Source organism: Staurois parvus, unplaced genomic scaffold (assembly GCF_062004578.1).
Source record: "Staurois parvus isolate SC_StPar_1 unplaced genomic scaffold, SC_StPar_1.0 ptg000670l, whole genome shotgun sequence".
Lineage (NCBI taxonomy): Eukaryota > Metazoa > Chordata > Amphibia > Anura > Ranidae > Staurois > Staurois parvus.
In genome coordinates, this window is record NW_028318466.1 from 2,451,856 (window position 1) to 2,475,358 (window position 23,503).

The 23,503-nt window shown below is 43.2% G+C and overlaps 1 protein-coding gene across 1 annotated transcript in view; it reads right to left on the reverse strand.

Moving 5' to 3' along the window:
* Positions 1-23,503, reverse strand: part of LOC149447777 (collagen alpha-4(VI) chain-like) — a 194,016-nt gene that overhangs the window by 121,998 nt on the left and 48,515 nt on the right. Inside the window, exon 9 of the mRNA XM_089652063.1 lies at positions 12,299-12,874. Coding sequence (XP_089508189.1) covers positions 12,299-12,874 — 576 coding nt within the window. The remainder of the gene's footprint in view (positions 1-12,298; positions 12,875-23,503) is intronic.

Below are 23,503 nucleotides of genomic sequence, written 5' to 3' on the forward strand. Positions count from 1 at the left end.
ATATAAGCATTGCAAAAGACCCTAACAATAACTGGACATGCATTGCATAATTGCTCTAGGCTCAATTACCCTTTTGTCTATTGTATTGTGTGGTCAGATGATGTAGCCCGTGTACATCAGTTCCCAATGTTCCCAATGTTCCAATGGGTCCTTAAAGAATTAAGCTCTGTCATTTCAAAGCCATTGTTTCTAAATTTTAGGGACTCTTTAATGACTGTCATAGTACCACTGGATTGGCATACGCCCAATGTGGTGCCAATATTTAAAAGGGGGTCAAAATCTTTACCAAGTAATTATAGACTTGTTAGTTTAACTTCTATAGTTGGGAAGATACTGGAGAGTTTAATAAAAGACCACATACAGTTGTGTCCAAAATTATTCAACCCCCAATGCTGTAAAGGGGTTTAGGGACTATAGTGTACATTTGGAATTGTATTCAGAATCAAATCCTACAAGGACGTTGTAACTACCCAAATGCAACTAAAATGACATCAATTGTTTATGTAATACAGTAGTAAATGGTTCTTATGTGGTTTCTTCATTGCCACAATTATTCAACCCCTTAAAGACTACCACTCTGAAGAACAGAGGTTCATACAGGTGCTTTCCATCAGGTATTGAAAACACCTGTGGATGTCACCGAGCAGCAATCAAGCATAATAAGCACCAATTAGGCAGCTTTAAAATGACTGTGATACTCAGCTCCTTCTAGACATTTACTGGTGTGGTTACAAACATGGTGAAGGCAAGAGAATGGTCCAGGAAGACAAGAGAAGAGGTGATTTCTCTTCACAGGAAGGGCAATGGCTATAAGAAGATTGCAAAGATGTTAAACATACCAAGAGACACCTTAGGAAGCATCATTCGCAAATTCAAGGCAAAGGGCACTGTTGAAACGCTACCTGGTCGTGGCAGAAAGAAGATGCTGACTTCGACTGCTGTGCGCTACCTGAAGCGTAGAGTGGAGAGAAGTCCCCGTGTGACTGCTGAGGAACTGAGAAAAGATTTGTCAGATGTGGGTACAGAAGTTTCAGCCCAGACAATAAGACGCACACTGCGTAATGAAGGCCTCCGTGCCAGAACTCCCAGGCGTACCCCCTTGCTGTCTCCAAAGAATAAGAAGAGTCGACTGCAGTATGCCAAAAGCCATGTGGACAAACCACAAAAGTTGTGGGATAGTGTTCTGTGGACTGATGAAACAAAATTAGAACTGTTTGGGCCCATGGATCAACGCTATGTTTGGAGGAGGAAGAACAAGGCCTATGATGAAAAGAACACCTTGCCTACTGTGAAGCATGGTGGAGGGTCAATCATGCTTTGGGGCTGTTTTGCTTCTGCAGGTACAGGGAAGCTTCAGCGTGTGCAAGGTACCATGAATTCTCTTCAGTACCAGGAGATATTGGATGGAAACGTGATGCAGTCCGTCACACACCTGAGGCTTGGGAGACGTTGGACCTTTCAACAGGACAATGATCCCAAGCATACCTCCAAGTCCACTAGAGCATGGTTGCAGAGGAAAGGCTGGAACATTTTGGAGTGGCCATCGCAGTCACCAGACTTAAATCCGATTGAGAACCTCTGGTGGGACTTAAAGAAAGCAGTTGCAGTGCGCAAGCCTAAGAATGTGACTGAACTGGAGGCCTTTGCCCATGAAGAATGGGCGAAGATACCCGTAGATCGCTGCAAGACACTTGTGTCAAGCTATGCTTCACGTTTAAAAGCTGTTATAACTGTAAAAGGATGCTGTACTAAGTACTAAGATTGAATGTCACTTGGGGGTTGAATAAAACTGATAATGCTGTGAGCACAGAAAAGACATTTGTGGTTATTTCATTATAACTGTTATGTTATATTTGTCTGACCTACAAGTGCCTCTTTAATGTAAATGTAAGCAAGATGACTGAATGATCAAAAGCAATGTCAAACTGGCCAAAACACTCAATTTCAGTGGGGGTTGAATAATTTTGGACACAACTGTAGATGAGTTCTTGCTGGAAAAAAATATTTTAAGCAACAGACAGCATGGATTCATGAAAGATAGAAGTTGTCAAACAAATCTGATTTCTTTTTATGAGGAGGTGAGCAAAACTTTGGACAGAGGGGTGACAGTGGACGTGGTATACTTGGACAGAGGCTGGCAGTGGACGTGGTATACTTGGACAGAGGGGTGGTGGTGGATGTGGTATACTTGGATTTTGCAAAAGCATTTGACACAATTCCCCACACACGGCTAATGTGTAAGGTAAAGTCTACATGCTTGGAAAAATCAGTATGTAAATGGATAGAAAACTGGCTAAAAGATCATATTCAAAGAGTAGTGGTTAATAGTTCATACTCTGAATGGTCTGGGGTTGTCAGTGGTGTACCCCAAGGTTCAGTGTTGGGACTCTTACTTTTTAATATATTTATAAACGATATAGGGTCTTGGATTAAAAATCGCATTTCAGTCTTTGCAGATGACACCAAGCTGTGCAGTGGAATAACATCCTAACAGGATGTCTCCAACTTACAAGCCGACCTCAATGCACTGTTTAATTGGGCAACTATGTGGCAAATGAGGTTTAATGTTGATAAATGTAAGGTTAGGAACTTGGGGACTAAGAATATGCATGCATCATACATACTAGGGGGAGTACAACTGGGGGAATCAATGGTGGAGAAGGATCTGGGGGTTCTGGTAGATCACAAGCTTAATAATGGTATTCAATTCCAAGCTGCGGTTTCTAAACCAAGCAAAATCCTCTTTTGTATTAAAAGAGGTTATTAAGATTATAGAGAGAGATATCATATCACCCCTGTACAAATCATTAGTAAGACCTCATCTGGAAGTGCAGTTCAGTTTTGGGCACCAACTCACAAAAAGAACATTGGGGAACTGGAGAAAGTACAGAGAATGGAAACCATGCCTGATAAGAGGCATTGAGGAGCTCAGCTATGAGGAAAGATTAGAGGAACTGAATTTATTCTCTCTTGAGAAGAGGAGATTAAGGGGGGATATGATCAACATGTATAAATACATCAGTGGTTCATATAGTGAACTCGGTGTAGAGCTATTCACCCTGAGGTCATCATAGAGTTCAAGGGGGCAATCTTTACATCTGGAGGAAAAGAAATTTAATGTGCAAATATGGAAAGGTTTCTTCACAGTAAGAGCTGTGAAAATGTGGAATAGACTCCCTCAAGAGTTGGTTCTGGCCTTTATAGAAGGCCTGGATTCTTTCTTGAATACACAGAACATAACTGGTTACTAACATTTATAGGTAAAGTTGATCCAGGGAATATCCGATTGCCTCTCAAGGGATCAAGAAGGAATTTTTATCCCCTGCAGGAGCAAATTGGTTCACGCTTTTCTGGGATTTTTGCCTTCCTCTGGATCAACTGTGGGTGTAGGATTATAACTTTTTTTTTTTAATGGTTGAACTGCATGGACTTTTGTCTTTTTTTCAGCCAGACTAACTATGTAACTGTATAACTGTCTGATAGTGGGGTGGAGATTTGTTTCAACATGTGATGAAGCTCTGAGACCAATCCTTATATGAAAGAACACATTCCTGGCATCCCTTTACACTCGCATGCTCCTCCCTGCTGGCCACTGGGTGTTGCAGACTTTACCTGTAGAATTGGCTGATTAATTTCTTGATTACATTCTTGTAGACATACTGTAGTTTTGGAACATATTGCACAGCTAATGTCTACAACAGCCAGTTGCTGTGAGGGAGCAACATGCACATTTAAAAGGATGACAAGAATGTGTTGTTTCATATAACTCAATGCAGAGCATGGCTTCCACACAGGGGAAGATGGAAAAAGCACAGCAAAAGTGGCAGTCTCAGTGAGTATTTTCTAAGCTCTGTCTACAAATATGTACCCTGATTATGAAAAAGAAGTATCTGTAAGAAAGCTGGTGTATTCAAGTCATAAAGAAGTAATCGCATGACAAGTCACACCCTATTTGGTGGCAATGGAACCACTCAAATATGTGCGACTGCGACTTTGTGCTGCACCAATTAGAAAAAAGGTTTATGCACTATTTTTTGTGATTTCAGATGTGACTTGCATAGACATCTGTGCATGTAGTCGCACAGATATCTTACAAGTCACACCTGAACTTGCACTGACATGTACCTTTGAAATCGTGCGATTTCAAATGAAGTCTGACAATTTAAAAGTTATATTCAGTGTGAACAAGGGCTAATCCTGGAAGCTGATTGGTTTTTCTGCACAGCTGCACCATATTCAGTTTTAGTAAATCAACCCCTCTGTGCTGATTCACACATGTCCAGTGTAGATTGAAACTCAGGTTTCACAGCTAATTGATACATTAGTTCACAGGTTCAGGTCAGGTTCAGGACAGGATTAGCTCAGGATCTTATCTTGTTCACACATATGCGATTTAGAAATGGTTCCCATAGAAGCAGGGGCGGACTGACAACTCATGGGGCCCCCGGGCAATAGGGGATCATGGGGCCCCTGTGTCCTTGCCCAAAATCAAAAAAGCCTATGAAAAAGGTACCAGGGGCATCTCATGGGGACCCCTACTGACCCCGGGCCCTCGGGCAGTGCCCGAGTTTCCAAATGGTCACTCCGCCCCTGCATAGAAGTTAATAGCCTGTAATCTGCACCTGAACCGGACTGCACTGCTCAGACATTGGATATGGCCCTTTTTAAAACCACACTGAATCCACATTGAATCTTCACCGGCCGTGCACTGGATATATGTGAACAGGCACCATAGGAAGCAATATTTTTTCACATGTCATGCAGGCTGGATGCCGTTCAAACGGCATCCAATCCGCCTATATGTGAACCAGCACTAAGTCTCTCTTTTTGTCCTGTTGAACTCTCTCTACTTTTTCTCCCTTGATTACATTCTTAGCATTCAGTTCTGCGATTTCAATGCAGCAGAGACAAACATGGGCAAAGTTAAAAAAAAAGTATTTTTGAGGGTCAATACATTAAAAATAGAGAAATATTTCCAGTGTTCCAGTTATTTTTTAGGGTATTGTAATTACATTGATTTACATGTCTTTTTGTACTTGTCATGATTATGTAGAGTTGTTTAAAAAGAATTTAAAAAAAATGGACAAATGTACATGTATTAAATAGGTATGCTGAATATGTTTTTGTAGATTTTGCCCACACATGCACTTTGGGGTCTATTTAAAAATGCTTTTACATAGCAGGGCTTTTTTTTCTCAAAACATAGGTGCAGGAACTCCCCCATTCTGAGCCCCTTCTTGTCTTCACCCTCCTACCCACCTCCAAGTACCTTCACTTGGTTCCACCCCCTACCCACCTCTCAGTACCACTCCTTTTAAAGAATACAGAGCCAAGTATCATTTTGTGGTGCTAAATCATTTGTATGGAACTTGTTACTAATACCAAGAAAAGCCAAAAAATAGATCTCCCGCAGCCAGCAGAATTAGACACCCCCCGCAACAATAGATTCGTCCAGCAACAATGGACCCCCAAAACAAAATACCACCCTAGCAATAATAGACCCCCAGGAGCTACAACAAATCTTCCAGCAGCCAGCATCAACAGACTTTCCAGCAGCAGTAGACAGTAGACCCCTCCCTCAACAGTATTTATTTCAGGTACTTATATAGCGCTGTCAATTTACGCAGTGCTTTACATATATATATTGTACATTCAAATCAATCCCTAACCCTCAAGGGGTGTACAATCTAAGGTCCCTAACTTACATTCATACATACACATATTAGAGCCAATTTACCTACCAGCATGTCTTTGGAGTGTGGGAGGAAACAGGTGTACACAGAGGAAACCCACACAGGCACAGGGAGAACATGCAAACTCCAGGCAGGTGGTGCCATGGCTGGGATTTGAACCAACAACCCAAGTACTGGCAGGTGGAAGTGCTAACCATTTAGCCACTGTACTGCCCAGTAGATCCCTTCCAGCAACAATTTACCCCGCCATCAACAATACATACCCCATCAGCAACAATAGACTTCCCCAGTAACAATAGATCTTCACACAAAAGTAGATCCCCTTCAGTGACAATAGATCCCACAGCAGCCAGCAACAACAGATCCTCCAGCACACCCTAGCATCCTTTGCCATGACATACTGTCAGTGTTGGAGGTACTGGAACTGCGATCCCACTGAAAAAAAACCCTGTTACACAGGATTCACACATCTTTCACCTGAGATTCACATGTTTTCTAATGGCATACAATTGGAGAAATGCATGAATCATGGGTGAAAGTTGTGTGAATTCTGGGTGAAAATATTTATAAATAGACCACTTAAATTTATATTGGTAATCTCACAATATTTTTTTATTGTGGAAAAATATTTGATACTGCGCAGGAATTGAGCCAACATAAAGTTATATTAAATGTAAAAATCAGCCTTTTTTAATCCTTCTACAGCAGAATGTAAATAACTTTCCATTGCTCTTATGTCATTCCATTCAATTGATGGGCACAAGAAAATACTCAGTATTTCTGGGTATGGAACAGCTGGTGAATCAATCCATTTACAAGTGCTTTCGCATAATGACTGGCCCAGCACCGTCACATGGGGCAAGGAGAGTTCTTCAGTTCTGGCAACTGAAAGGAGCGAAAGAGAGTCAAAGGGAAATTAAGTATGTGCTGCTGCGGAGGCAAGCATTAATGAGCATTTGTTATTTTTTTCCATTATGGGTAAATAAATTGCTCACTTTAAGGGGAAGTTTCATTTTCTAAAGTCTTTTTTTTTTTTTTATTTGCGCATTGTTCAAATTTGTAAACAATACATAGTTTCTGAAAAGATGCTGAACTGCTGAAAGGCAATACAAGTGCTTTGAAATAAATATGAATTACAGGGGAAACTCAAAAAATTTGAATATCGTGCAAAAGTTCATTTATTTCAGTAATGCAACTTAAAAGGTGAAACTAATATATGAGATAGACTCATTGCATGCAAAGCAAGATAGTTCAAGCTGTGATTTGTCATACTTGTGATGATTATGGCTTACAGCTCATGAAAACCCCAAATCCACAATCTCAGAAAATTAGAATATTATGAAAAGGTGCAATATTTTAGGCTCAAAGTGTCCCACTCTAATCAGCTAATTAAGCCATAACACCTGCAAAGGGTTCCTGAGCCTTTAAATGGTCTCTCAGTCTGGTTCAGTAGGATTCACAATCATGGGAAAGACTGCTGACCTGACAGTTGTACAAAAAAACCATCATTGACACTCTCCATAAGGAGGGAAAGCCTAAAAAGGTAATTGCAAAAGAAGTTGGATGTTCCCAAAGTGCTGTATCAAAGCACATTAATAGAAAGTTGTGTGGAAGGGAAATGTGTGGAAGAAAAAGGTGCACAAGCAGCAGGGATGACCGCAGCCTGGAGAGGATAAGTCAGGAAAAGGCCATTCAAAAGTGTTGGGGACTTTCACAAGGAGTGGACTTAGGCTGGAGTTAGTGCATCAAGAGCCACCACACACAGATGGATCATGGACATGGGGTTCAAATGTCGTATTCCTCTTGTCAAGCTGCTCCTGAACAACAAACAATGTCAAAAGCGCCTTACCTGGGCTAAAGAAAAACAGACCTGGTCTGTTGCTCAGTGGTCCAAAGTCCTTGTCACGACTATGGTTTCCCAGGGCGCGGGGTCTAAGCCCCAGTCTGCTTGTTCACCAGAGCCCCTGATGTTGGGGATGGACTTGGAGCAGGCTGGAACCAGATCGTGGCCCCCGGTACACCCAGCTGAGGTGGAGGAGACCACTAGCGGAAGGAGGATACAGGGTGACTATTACGTACCGGACTGGGGAGCCTTAAATGGAGAGAAGGCGTCCTCTTACCACTCCCGCTAGGAGTCCCTGAAGGTGGGAGCAAGGGTGCAGAGCCAGGAGTGACAGAAGTGCCGTGCGGATCTTGCAGCTGTCAGTAGGTAGCTGGGAACTCAGGAGATCCGGACACAAGCCAGGTGCGGGTGCAGGAACGTAGGTGCAGCAGGCAGGTGTGGTGGTAGTCTGGATGCAGAACCGTGAGTGCAGCGGTAGGTATGCAAGACGCAGGTCAGGTGCGGTTGCAGACAGGGTCATACAGCAGAGTCAGGCAGGGCGGGTCGGTAACTAGCGGGCAGAAAGTACAAGAGGAGCAGGCAGGAGAATGGTCAGGAATAGCTGGGGTCGGTGCAGGCGGAGTTCTTTCTTAGGCGATAGTACAGGAAAGCAGGTATCAGGATCAGAATCAGGAATTTCAGCACAGGAACGTATTTAGACCAGAAGGCAATGATTCTTCCTTGCAGCAGGTTTGAATAGCCCGCCGGCCACGACGTGGGTGCTTACTGCGCATGCGCGAGCTTCACGCGCTACCGTGCATGCACGGCCGCCCGCTCCTGCGCCTGTGTGGCTGCACGCTCCCGCGCCTGCGCACTCGCTCCGCTGCTACTCGACGGGATCCGTCGCCGTCACACCGCTGCACAGCGACAGGATCCCTGACAGTCCTCTTTTCTGATGAGAGCAACTTTTGCATCTCATTTGGAAACCAAGGACCCAGAGTATGGAGGAAGAATGAAGACGCACACACTGCAAGATGCTTGAAGTCCAGTGTGAAGTTTCCACAGTCTGTGTTGATTTGGGGAGCCATGTCATCTGCTGGTGTTGGTCCACTGTGCTTCATTAAGTGCAGGGTCAATGCAGCCATCTACCAGGAGATTTTGGAGCACTTCATGCTTCCTTCCGCAGATGAGCTTTATGGGGATGCCAACTTCATTTTCCAGCAGGACTTGGCACCTGTCCACACTGCCAAAAGCACCAAAACCTGGTTCAATGACCATGGGATTACTGTGCTTGATTGGCCAGCAAACTCGCTTGACCTGAACCCCATAGAGAATCTATGGGGCATTGCCAAGAGAGAGATGAGAGACATGAGACCGAACAATGCAGAAGACTGAAGGCCGCTATTGAAGCATCCTGGTCTTCCATAACACCTCAGCAGTGAACTTTTGCACGATATTCAAATTTTTAGAGTTTCACCTGTACATTTGCAGAAGCAATGTCACAGCAAAGAACTCTGGTGTTTTGGCACCACCTAGTGTATTTTTATATACTGCATGTGAAAATATACAGCTTTCATTTACCTCTCACATGTTTATTTAACACATTCTGAACAAAAGCATATGGTATTACACATCCAAAACTTACACAGGAAACCTGATCATTCTACCACTAGCTCAAATAAATTAAAAAAGTAAATGAGATAACATAAGCAAACAAAAAGATGATTTATAATTTCTACTGCTAGGTTTACACCTATGCAGTTTGCATTTGATCAGTTTTTGCAGTGCTTTTTGTGGTGTGTTTTGTGTTTTTGCACATGCGTTTTTGACCTGTTTTTAACATGTTTTTGATGCGTTTTGCATTTTTTTCCAACGCGATGCTGATCAGATTAAAATGCAAAATGTGTCAAAAATGCATCAAAAATGCATCAAAAACACAATACGTGCTTTTCTGCTTTGTCGTCATTGAAGCCTACAGAACCAAAAATGCAACATTTCGCATTTAAAAAAGTCCCTAAACCCTATCCAAAAACCACAGGGAGTGAAAACGCAGAGATGTGAACCTGTCCCATTGGAAATCATGATAAATTGACTGATGTGCGTTCCTGCAAAACGCAGCGTAAAACACAGAGGTGTGAACCTAGACTAAACTATTTGAAACCTAGTTGTACAACAGCTGTAGAGTTATAGCTGACTCCATTGGTAATGCATTTAATATTTACAGTATGAATACAGCATCAACAGATGACAGAGTGTTTTAAATTAGTTTTAAAATAGTATACATTTTAGTTTCTGAATGCTGGTCATAATGGGAAAAACATGAAATTCTGCAAAAATATTTGTGAGCATGTAATAAATGTCAATATTAGCCATTGCAGACTGCCTAGATTACACAGTATATATTGTGTTTTGTATATGCTTTGGTCTATTTATTATCTCCACAACTAAAAAGTAAACATTTTATTTTCTCGTAAATATTATCATGAATATTGCTTATAAATATACTGTACCATATTTACAACTTCATAAAGCAAAAAGTTTAAATAAATAATATTGTATCCATGTACTATGCAATACAAATTGCTTTCTACATGATCATAATTTTTAAAAAAGGAAATACATTAGTTGCCATTTCTGACCCACTTTTTAAAACCTAAGCTGCATGGTTGTCATGATGATCCGCTGCTTTGTCTAAGTCACTGACTTTTCTCTTAAATAATATCATGAATATTGCTTATAAATATACTGTACCATATTTACAACTTCATAAAGCAAAAAATTGAAAAAGATTGTTGTTTTAAGAGCCAAATAGCTCAAACTCAGATTAGGATAAAAGAGAATGAGCCAGAGAACCTCAGATCTTCTATCTTCCTTTTATGCCTGTTCTGTTCTGTTCTGTTCAGATGGGGCTATATAGAGTTTTGGTGAGAGAGAGGCTGAAGGCAAATCTTCTACTGTGCTCTCCCCTTAAAGTGACCCTGTTGCTACATTAAAAAAAAAAAAAAAATTAAAAATCATTTATAACTCTGCCCCAAATTACAACACAAATCTTGTCTCCAAATATCACCCAAACTGTCCTCTCCACTCCTCCCGTGACCTCCTGCTCTCTAGCTCCCTTGTCTCCTCCTCCCATGATCATCTCCAGGACTTCTCCAGAGCCTCCCCCATCCTCTGGAACTCTCTACCCCAATCTATCCAACTATCGCCTGCTCTGCCCACTTTTAGGCGATCTCTAAAAACCTATCTCTTCAGGGAAGCCTATCCTGCCTTCAGCTAATAACAGAATCTTCTATTCCTCCTATCAGTTCATCCCCCACAATTATTGCCTTTTATACCACTAGCCCCTCCCTCTTAGATTATAAGCTCCAAGGAGCAGGGCCCTCCTAACCCTCTTGTATTGAACTGTGTCCTTTCTGTATTGTCTCCCTTTATATTGTAAAGTGATGAGCAATCACTTGGCACTATATAAATCCTGTATAATAATAATAATAATAATAAATCAATCAAAACCATCCTATAAAAGAACATGTTTAATATTTACTATTTCAGCATATGTTGAGTCAAATCTGTGCTCCATTGATTTGCTTTGGACACGACTTGAATTCAACACTTGTCAGACATCAGGTGCCCCTCTGGACACTGTACAGTAGTTCCTCCCACCAGTTCCACCACCCCCTGGAAAGATACATCCTAAAATGTTCTTTTACAAACTGGTTGTAATTTTTTTTTTATTGTAGGGACAGACTCACTTTAAAAAAAAAGCCACAATACTCCACAAATCCTCACATTCCCTTTAACCTCCTTAGCGGTATTCCCGAGTGTAGCTCGGGGTAAAATTTCATTACCAAGAGCGGTAACCCCGAGCTACACTCGGGCTTACCATGCGGCGTTCTCCGGGGGTCCCTGCAGCACTTACCTTGTCCTTCGCTCCCATGATGTGTCCCCTGCAGCGTCCCCGGCCATCTCCTCCGGCCGATGCCAGCATCCGGCTTCCGCGTTCCGGTCCCTGCGACGTCGGGACATACGGGCGCCGGTACCGGCGGTAAATTTGAAATTTTTAAAAAATTTCATTTTTGCTGTCATTGCTGTTTCAATGCATTTCACATATATTTTGTCCCTACTGCTTTGTCCTGTGCCCTGCCTGTATTTTGACTGTTCTTTCTGCCTGGAAACTTAGAAAAGTCCATGGCGTCCAAAAAGCGTCCCTTTACGTCAAAAGCGGTTTTAGAACAGCGATAGTAAATCAGAACCACTTGCAGAATTGAGTGATAATGATTTGTGGGGAAATTCGTCATCAGACACTGAAAACGATTTTGTGACTTTGCTCAGCGATGTGCGAATTTGCCTCTGTATTTCAAATTTCAGTGTTTTTGGTTTGATTATATTATTGAATTAAATTTATTATTATTATATTATTATTTTTTATGATTATTTATTAAATTATAATTTATGATTTCGTGTTTCAAGTTTTATCATATCTGGAATGTTTACTAGACTCTTGTTCGGACAGATTTCAGTGAGTTATTCCTAAAAATTACAGGCCTACAATAAAAAACTACATATTTCCATGCAAAAAAAGTACCGCTTTCAGCACAAAAAATCGGAAAGAATCATACCGCTGAGGAGGTTAATCCAAAACCAGCATCTTCAAATGCAACAAATGCAAACTCACATAGGAGCTGAAAACTTATTTTATTGCAAGTACCTCTATCTCATAGGCAAAAAAAAAAGATGAGGAAGGATCCTAATATCTACTGTAAATTATATAGCACATAGTCCTTACCTGTCGAAGGCTCATCTGTTTGATCGCAGACTTGAGACACAATTTGCCTCTTGATTGAGTCAAGAACATTAAAGTTTTCAACCATAAAAACATTTTGCGGATTCCCGGCAATCTGGATAAGCTCAAAGCTGTTTTTGAGACCAATTCCGATAGAGAAGATTGTAATTCCACTGCTCCTCAGTTCAGCGGCCTCTTCATCTACAGTATCATGTGACTCACCATCAGTCATGACTATTAAATACTGATGAACATTTTGGTTTTTACGACTTCCATTGGTGGGATCAAAAAACTGTTTGACAAACTTCAGACCTTTTCCTGTGTAGGTATTTTCTTTCATCTGAACAATCTGGTCAATATGATCTTTCATTTTTAAACTTGAGTAGTGTTCATTCAAGAAAAATTCTTTCTTTGGGTATTCACTGTACTGGGCCACCCCAATTCGTACCCTGTTCTCTGCAATAGTAAAACTGTCTACTATGTCTTTCATGAAAGCCTGTGATGTTTCAAAGTCACTTTTACTAATACTTGCAGAACCATCAATCAAAAACACAAGGTCAAGCTGTTGATGATCACAAGCTGAAAAGACAAAAGAACAACGAAAATGTGATTTTACAGTATATATATTAAATCTAAACACTAAACTTGCATTTCCGTGTTTACTAGATGGGTACTAATAGATGGATGGATTGTGAGGTTTTAAAAATCAAGTTTATATTGGTGTAGGTAACCAATGTTTCCACCCTTGAAAGCCTAGCTCCAGACATTTTTTAAGTTTTGAATAGAGTGGGTAAGAGTTAGACATCCCACCAGGTTTTTCTAGAAACATAAAAAGTGACATCAGAAAAAGACTGTTTTTGTGTGTGTTTTTTTTTTTTTGGAGGGGGATATTTGTTTTGTTTTTGTGTGTTTTTTTTTGTAGGGGAGTTTGTTTTTTTTTTGTTAACATCTTTGTCTAAGTATAGATCTATGCTTGTCTCAAGCATATTTGAAGTTATTTATTGTTGACTGGCTCACTACCTCTTTAACGTGATGTCAGAAAAAGACCGAGTGGTCCATCGAGTCTGTCCGTTGTTTTTTTTCTGTGTTTTTTTGTGGGGGTTTTTTTGGGAGGGGAGTATTTGTTTCGTTTTTGTGTTTTTTGGTTTTTTTTTGGTGGGGGGGGTTGTTTTTTTTGTTTTGTTTTGTTTGTTAACATCTTTGTCTAAGTATAGATCTACAGTATGTTTGTCTCAAACATATTTGAAGTTATTTATTGTTGACTGACTCACTACCTCTTTTGGAAGTTTACTTCAAGCAAAGGTATTTTTGTCTTTGAGATTTGTTTTTAAATCCCATTCTTCAATCCCATATTAGAAATGGAGGTTGCAGATGTCATTAGGCCAGGAAAGCACAGACAGCAATAAAAGCATTGTCAGAAAATTTAACCCTTTCTGATTGTAATTAGGTTCATATTTTGTATTTGTCACAATCTTGTATTTGTATCCTGGCACAATGACAGCATTAAAGTCTACAGAGGGACCAACCCTTATCTGCTCTATCCAAAAAATTAAATATGCTTGGTTGGAGTTGGGCTTTGAAAACACAAAAAATTATTAGGCAGATTTTAGTATCGTTTAACTACTGGCAGTGCTTCAAGCTTTACACAGTATATCCACCCAGGGGCAGACTGACCATTTGGAAACTCGGGCACTGCCGAGGGCCCGAGGTCAGTAGGGGGCCCCATGAGATGCCCCTGGTACCTTTTTCATAGGCTTTTTTGAGTTTGGGCAAGGACACAGGGGCCCCATGATCTCCTATTGCCCGGGGGCCCCATGAGTTGTCAGTCCGCCCCTGTATCCACCACATGGCTGCAGTTTACAATCATTTACAATCATCTTAGGAAATGCAGTGCTTAGATCCCAATAAGAGACAGCAGTCTGTAAGAGCTCAAGTAAGTAAAATAAAAGTCTCCTATGTTTAAATATTATTATGGTAAATCCCAGTCTTACATAAACCTCACTGTATAGTTTAGAATTTTGAAGACATATCAGGAAATAACTTAATTACCGTATAACAACTGTGTAGGTGGGAATACAACTTGACATAACCTTGACATAACCTTCAAATCTAACATCTTTTGATGAATCATATCTAAGCATCATCCCTTGTCATAAGCATTCTTAAGTAAAGCCTTCTCTTGTGGAACAGGTGTGAACTATCATGTGATAAAGCCTCACACAACAGGATATTTTTGTTTAAACCAGGGGTCTCCAAACTTTCTAAAGAAAGGGCCAGTTTAGTGTCCTTTAGACTTTAGGGGGGCCATACTGTGCTCGGTAGGAGTAAACAATGTCCAATCTTTGGTATTAGATGGAGAAATAGTTGGTTTCAGTGGGAGGAATAGCTCCCCATTGTTGGTGTCAGTGGAATGAATATTGCCCCATTGTTGGTGTCAGTGGCAGGAATTATGCCCCATCATTGGTGTCAGTGGAAGGAATAGTGCCCCATTGTTGGTGTCAGTGGAATGAATATTGCCCCATTGTTGGTGTCAGTGGCAGGAATTATGCCCCATTATTGGTGTCAGTGGCAGGAATAATGCCTCAAGGGACAGTTAAAGGCAAGCAAAGGGCTGCATCCAGCCCCAGGGCCATAACTTGGAGACCATAGGTTTAAACCTACACTTTTTTAAAGGAAACCTATCAAAAAGAACATGAAAGTTGTCTTTAATCGCTTCATCTACTAAAAAATCTAGACTGCCAGACAGATCATTGAGGTTGACTAATTCATTGCAGTGGCATAGACCTGGAACTGCAAGTTCACATTTTACATTTATTTACAACATATTAGTAAACAGACACTATATTCTATACAAATGGACAGACAGACAAATATATATTCTATACAAATGGATAGACAGACAAATATATATTCTATACAAATGGATAGTCGGACAAATATATATTCTATACAAATGGATAGACAGACATATATATATATATTCTATACAGATGGATAGACAGAGAAATATATATTCTATACAAATGGATAGACAGACATATATATATCCTATACAAATGGATAGACAGACAAATATATATTCTAAACAAATGGATAGACAGACAAATATATATTCTATACAAATGGATAGACAGACATATATTCTATACAAATGGATAGACAGACATATATTCTATACAAATGGATAGACAGACATATATATATTCTATACAAATGGATAGACAGACATATATATATATATTCTATACAGATGGATAGACAGACATATATATATATTCTATACAGATGGATAGACAGACATATATATATTCTATACAAATGGATAGACAGACATATATATATTCTATACAAATGGATAGACAGACAAATGTATATTCTAAACAAATGGATAGACAGACAAATATATATTCTATACAAATGGACAGACATCATAAATTAAATCATTAAAGAGTAACTCTATTTTTGTTGAATGAAAAACAAAACATTCCCCCGTGGTGAAAAAAGTACATTGCAAGGGTTTTAACCACTTGCCTACTGGCCACTTTTACCCCCTTCCTGCCCAGGCCAATTTTCAGCCTTCAGCGCTGTTGCACTTTGAATGACAATTGCGCAGTCATGCAAACCCTGTACCCAAACAAAATTTTTATCATTTTTTTTAGACAGATAGAGCTTTCTTTTTGTGATGTTTAATCACCACAAACTAAAAAAAACTGAACATTTTGAAAAAAAATGTTTTTTTCTTAGTTTCTGTAATAAAATGTTGTAAATAAGTATTTTTTCTCCTTCACTGATGTGCGCTAATGAGGCTACAGTGATGGGCACTGATAGGCTGCATTGATGGGCCCTGTAGGCGGCACTGATGAGGAGGCACTGATAGGCGGCACTAATGGACATTGACAGGCATCACTGATGGGCACTGAAAGGCAGCACTCATATATGGCACTGATAGGTGGCACAGATGGGCACTGATAGGTGCCACTGATAGGTGGCACTGACTGGCACTGAGAGCTAGCACTGATTGGAACTGTTAGGCGACACTGATAGGCGTCACTGATGAACACTGACAGGCTGCACTGATTGGCACTAATAGGTGGTACTGATGGGCACTGATAGGTGGCCCTGCTAGGTGGCACTGACTGGCACTGATAGACAGCACTGACTGGCACTGATATGTGGCATTGATGTGCACCGATGGGCACTGATATGTGGCATTGATGGGCACTGACAGGTGGCACTGATGGGGCTACACTGATCATCAGGGCACTGATGATCCGTGCCCTGATGATCAGTGTACATGTCCCCTCTGAGGAATGCCGAGTGCACTGATAGGTGGCACTGACTGGCACTGATAGGCAGCACTGACTGACACTAATAGTTGGCACTGAAAGGCAGTTCTGATGGTCACTGATATGTGGCATTGATGGGCACTGACAGGTGGCACTGATGGGGCTACACTGATCATCAGGCACTGATGATCAGTGCCCTGATGATCAGTGTAAATGTCCCCTATGAGGAATGCTGCTTACCAGCTCTCCTCACACACTGTCAGCATGAGAAGAGGACTGCTGATAACCAGCATTTCTATTTACATGCTAGAGCGGGAGGACATCACATGATGTCCTCCCAGAACGAGCTAACCGCTGCCCTCCCATCATTTCTTATATGGTGTGCTGGGGGGGATTAATAAACTGTGTAGCCGATTCTTAAATTATGTTGCTCTGAAGAAGAAGCTGATTGTTTCGTTAGGCCCTTTGCAGACTCAATCAAAATGGGAGGGACTTGTTTATTTTAATCAGCTGATGCACTCTCAGTTCTAATTAGAAAAGCTGCAGGGTCTGCATCCCTTTAGAAGCCTTTAACCCTTGGGGAGTATCTCACCAAAACTAAACTTTCTTTTGCAGAGGGTGCTTAAAATTTGACCTGCATCCCAGCACAGACTTTTGGAAAAATCAGTAGACTGATCACACAAGCAGGAAATTACATCTCTCGAGGCATTCTCTACACCAACAGTGTACAAAATGCCATCAGTTTGCTATATTGAATTTTACAAAAAATTACAGGGGCTGCAAATTGAAAAGGAAAGATAATTGTATATACACATATATATCTGTATATATATAAATCTAAAACTGGTTTAGAGGCACTCATGGGTCTTGCTGAGGAGGAAGATCAAAAACAGCAGTGTTTTTATTGTTAACATTTCAATTGAAGCTCAGTCCATGGACTGAGCTTCATCAAAACGATGACAATAAAAACACTGCTGTTTTTGATCTTCCTCCTCAGCAAGACCCATGAGTGCCTCTAAACCAGTTTTAGATTTATATGGATTTGTGGGTGAGCACCTGGGCATTTCAAACATAGGGTGCCTTGGCTACCTTTGGAACTGTTCTATCTGTATATATATATATTATTATTATTATTATTATTATTATACAGTATTTATAAAGCGCCAATAGTTTGCTCAGCGCTGTACATTACAAAGAGGGACAGAACATGTGACAGAACAATAACAATACAATGCAAAACATGAGGGGTTCGAGGGCCCTGCTCTTTCAAGCTTACAATCTAGGATCGAGGGGATGGTGGCACAGGAGGAGAAAGCTGTGGGGGATGGAGTGGTAGGAAGAGTGGAGAAGGTCGGCAAGTTAGCAGGGGGTTGGGTAGGCTTCCCTGAAGAGGTGGGTTTTCAGGGTGCGCCTAAAGGAGAGGAGAGTAGGTGATAATCTGATGGGTTGGGGCAGGGAGTTCCAGAGGATGGGTGACACCCTGGAGAAGTCCTGGAGGCGGGCATGAGAGGAGGAGACCAGCGAACTAGAGAGAATAAGGTCTTGTGAGGAGCGGAGTGTGCGTGTTGGGTGGTACTTGGATATTAGGTCGGTGATGTAGTTCGGGGCAGTATGGTGGACGGCTTTGTATGTTACTGGCAGGCCAGTAAGGAGGGAGTTGCAGTAGTCGAGTCGTGATATGATGAGGGAGTGGATGAGCTGTTTAGAGGTTTCTGGGGTTAGGAACGTGCGTATTTTGGCGATGTTGCAGAGGTGGAGTCTGCACGAGTTTGTTAAAGATTAAACTTGGGGCTGGAAGGATAGGTTGGAGTCCAGAATGACACCAAGTACTCTGGCCTGCGGGGCGGGTTTGATGGTGGCGTTATTGGATGTGATGGAGAAGTCAATGGGGGGTGGGCATGGGAGGAGGAGACCAGGGAACTAGAGAGAAGGAGGTCTTGTGAGGAGTGGAGTGTGTGTTCTGGGTGGTACTTGGATATTAGGTCGGTGATGTAGTTCGGGGCAGTATGGTGGACGGTGGACGGCTTTGTACGTCAGTGTTAGGATTTTGAATTTGATCCGTTGCGCAATCGGAAGCCAGTGGAGGGATTGGCAGAGGGGGGTGGCGGAAACGGAGCGGTTGGAAAGGTGAATGAGTCTGGCAGCCGTATTCAGGATCGACTGAAGCGGGGATAGCCAGCGGCGAGGCAGGCCAGTAAGGAGGGAGTTGCAGTAATCGAGTCGTGATATGATGAGGGAGTGGATAAGCTGTTTAGTGGTTTCTGGGGTTAGGAACGTGCGTATTTTGGCGATATTGCAGAGGTGGAGTCTGCATGAGTTTGTTAAAGATTGGACTTGGGGCTGGAAGGATAGGTTGGAGTCCAGAATGACACCAAGTACTCTGGCCTGTAGGGGATCGATGTTGAGTGTGGTTAAAGGCGCTAGTGAGTCAAGTGCTGCGCGTTGTTATAGGCAGTCATAGCCAAGTCGGGGCAGGACAGGGGGAGGATGATGTCATGGAGTTGATCAGCTGCAGAGTGGAGGGGGGCAGGGTTAAGGTTGCGGAGGTTATGGCTGGTAGTAGTGTGACATTTGGAGGGGTAGGCATTGGAGGATAGGAGATAGAGAAGGTATTCAGGTTGTGGTCAGAGAGAGGGAAGGGGGTGTTAGTGAGGTTGTGGGGAGCGCAGCAGTTGGAGAAGACGAGATCAAGGATATTACAGTCGGAGTGGGTGGTGGATTGTATGCACTGTGCAAGTGCAAAGGAGGAGGTTAAGTGGAGGAGATGGGATGTGGCTGGGTTGTTGAGGTTGACAGGGATGTTGAAATCCCCAAGGATGATGGTGGGTAGCTCATAGGAGAGGAAGAAGGGTAGCCAGGAGGAAAAGTCATCCAGGAAGCGGGATATGGATCCAGGAGGCCGGTATATCACAGCAATCTTCAGGGGGGTTGGGGAGAATAGTCGGACGCAGTGGGCCTCGAAGGAGGAGAAGGATAGAGAGGGGGGGTTTGGGAGGACTTGGAAGGTGCTCTGTGGTGACACGAGCAGACCAACCCCACCACCTTTACGACCGTTGGGTCTGGGTGAGTGGGTCCAGGTGAAACCTCTGTAGGAGAGTGCAGCAGGGGAGGTAGAGTCAGTGGCCTGCATCCAGGTTTCCGTGATCGCTAGGAGGTTGAGGGAGCAGGAAACAAAGAGGTCGTGGATGGCGGTAAGCTTGTTGCACACCGATCGGGCGTTCAGGAGTGCACATGAAAACGGGGGGGGGGTGATTTTAGGGTGCAGGGGGACAGATACTAAGTTGCGGGGGTTGCGGCAGGACATGGAGGCGGGAGGGTGTTGTGTGGGTGAGGGAGGTGGTGGAGGGCCAGGATTCGGGGAGATGTCCCCTGCGGTTAGGAGGAGGAGAGGGGTGACAAAAGTGGCATAGGAGCGGGATGTGCAGGAGCGTTAAACTACTAGTGGAGGTGTTTGGGTCAGTGGGAGAGTGGATTATTAGGAGGAGGTGGTGGGTGCCGTAGAGGGGTGAAGGAAGCAGTGAGGACACAATATACAATTGTTTGGGAGGAGCAGAGGGATATAGTGAATGGATTTTGGGAACGAAGGAAAGGAAAATGAGAAGTAGGAGTGGAATAGGCATTTTAGGGAGGTGCCCAGGAGGGCGGACAGGAGTGGTGGGAGGCTTAGTTGTCGATACGCCTCTGCCCAATGGACTATCTCATTGATGTGTCTTCTGGTGGCTGGAGTTTAGGGGAGAAGGGAGAGGGGATCGGGTCTGGATGGACGGTTTCCAGGGGCGCTTGAGTGGCGACAGTCTGGGGTGCAGAGGGGTCTCTCGTTGTGGTGGCTTTCAACAAGGGTTCAAGTGTTTAGGTCAAGTTGAGCTGGGGGTTGGTATGAGTGGAGGTGCTGAAGGCCCGGCATCTGGAGATGGAGTGGGCTAGGCGTTGGTAGGCACAGTAGGGCCCGGCGTCAGTGGGTGTTGTGGGTCAGTGCATGTGGATGCTGCGGGACAGCGACTGAGGGTGCTAAGGGGCCCAGCATCTGTGGGAGCGGTAGGGTCCGGCGATCGTAGGTGTTTTAGGGCCCGGCGTCAGTGGGTGCAGGAGGCCGCGCGGCAGGCTTGCCTCTGCCAGATTGGACAGGGCTCGGGACTGTGCGGTGGCAGGGGCACGGCTGTGTGGTACACAGTAGGGAGCAGGGAAGCAGATCTGGTAGTGCTGGTTTGCCCTCTTGGTGCCCGTGGGGGTGGTTGCTGCTTCTCCTCTCACTCTGGCGGCTGTAGGTAGGGGAGGCGGTGGTGGAAGCTCCCCTCTCATTGGCATCCTGGTTCGGGCATTGGGCAGGAGCAAGGCTTAGAGGCAGCGGTAGGCCGCAGGGGACAGGGCCCCCAGTACTCCTCCTGGGCGATGGCAGGACCTCCGGAGCGGCTGGTGAGGGTACCGACGTTCCCTCAGGAGCGGGGGTTGCGTCCCCCAGAGAAAAGCAGCAGGAGTCAAAGCGTTTTCCTAATTAAGAGTGGAGATAGGAGATAGGTGCATTTACCCAGAGAAAAGCAGCAGGAGTCAATGTGTTTTCCTTGTTATATATACTGTATATATATATAAGACACACTTTTTTCCCCCCAAAAAATGGGGGGAAATGTCTGAGCATCTGTACTATGTCTGCAGTCATCTCCTGTACTATGTTTGCAGTCTTTGGTCATCTCCTGTAGTATGTCCGCAGTCTCTGGTCATCTCCTGTACTATGTCCCCAGTCTCTGGTCATCTCCTTTACTATGTCTGCAGTCTCTGGTCATCTCCTGTACTGATTCTATGGTCTCTGGTCATCTCCTGTACTATGTCTGCGGTCTCTGGTCATCTCCTGTACTATGTCTGCAGTTTCTGGTCATCTCCTGTACTATGTCTGTGGTGTCTGGTCATCTTTTGTACTATGTATGCAGTCTCTGGTCATCTCCTGTACTATGTCTGCGGTGTCTGGTCATCTCCTGTACTATGTCTGTAGTCTCTGGTCATCTCCTGTACTATGTCTGCGGTGTCTGGTCATCTCCTGTACTATGTCTCTAGTCTATGGTCATCTCCTGTACTATGTCTGTAGTCTCTGGTCATCTCCTGTACTATGTCTGCAGTCTCTGGTCATCTCCTGTACTATGTCTGCAGTCTCTGGTCATCTCCTGTACTTTGTCTGTAGTCTCTGGTCATCTCCTGTACTGTGTCCGCAGTCTCTGGTCATCTCCTGTACTATGTCTGTAGTCTTGGTTCAGAATATATTTTTTTGTTTTCCTCCTCTAAAACCTAGGTGTGTCTTATGGTCAGGTGCATCTTATGGAGTGAAAAATACAGTATATATATTTTTCATCAAAACGTTGACAATAAAAACACTGCTGTTTTTGATCTTCCTCCTTTGCAAGACCTGTGAGTGCCTCTAAACCAGTTATAGATTTATATGGATTTGTGGGTGAGCACCTGGGAATTTCAAACATAGAGTGCTGTGGCTACCTTTGGAACTGTTCTATCTGTATATATACAGTGGGGCAAAAAAAGTATTTAGTCAGCCACCAATTGTGCAAGTTCTCCCACTTAAAAAGATGAGAGAGGCCTGTAATTGGCATCATAGGTAGACCTCAACTATGAGAGACAAAATGAGAAAAAAAATCCAGACAATCACATTGGCTGATTTGAAAAGAATTTATTTACAAATTATGGTGGAAAATAAGTATTTGGTCAATATCAAAAGTTCATCTCAATACTTTGTTATATACCCTTTGTTGGCAATGACAGAGGTCAAACGTTTCCTGTAAGTCTTCACAAGGTTGGCACACACTGTTGCTGGTATGTTGGCCCATTCCTCCATGCAGATCTCCTCTACAGCAGTGATGTTTTGGGGCTGTCGCTGGGCAACACGGACTTTCAACTCCCTCCAAAGATTTTCTATAGGGTTGAGATCTGGAGACTGGCTAGGCCACTCCAGGACCTTGAAATGCTTCTTACGAAGCCACTCCTTCGTTGCCCGGGTGGTATGTTTGGGATCATTGTCATGTTGGAAGACCCAGCCACATTTCATCTTCAATGCTCTTGCTGATGGAAGGAGGTTTGCACTCAAAATCTCATGATACATGGCCCCATTCATTCTGTCCTGTACATGGATCAGTCGTCCTGGTCCCTTTGCGGAGAAACAGCCCCAAAGCATGATGTTGCCACCCCCATGCTTCACAGTAGGTATGGTGTTCTTTGGATGCAACTCAGCATTCTCTCTCCTCCAAACACGAGTTGTGTTTCTACCAAACAGTTCTATTTTGCTTTCACCTGACCATATGACATTCTCCCAATCCTCTTCTGGATCATCCAAATGCTCTCTAGCAAACTTCAGACGGGCCCAGACATGTACTAGCTTAAGCAGGGGGACACGTCTGGCACAACAGGATCTGAGTCCCTGGCGGCGTAGTGTGTTACTGATGGTAGCCTTTGTTACATTGGTCCCAGCTCTCTGCAGGTCATTCACTAGGTCCCCCTGTGTGGTCCTGGGATTTTTGCTCACCGTTCTTGTGATCATTTTGACCCCACGGAGTGAGATCTTGCGTGGAGCCCCAGATCGAGGGAGATTATCAGTGGTCTTGTATGTCTTCCATTTTCTAATTATTGCTCCCACAGTTGATTTGTTCACACCAAGCTGCTTGCCTATTGCAGATTCAGTCTTCCCAGCCTGGTGCAGGTCTACAATTTTGTTTCTAGTGTCCTTCGACAGCTCTTTGGTCTTCACCATAGTGGAGTTTGGAGTGTGACTGTTTGAGGTTGTGGACAGGTGTCTTTTATACTGATAACAAGTTCAAACAGGTGCCATTGATACAGGTAATGAGTGCAGGACAGAGGAGCCTATTAAAGAAGAAGGTACAGGTCTGTAAGAGCCAGAAATCTTGCTTGTTTGTAGGTGACCAAATACTTA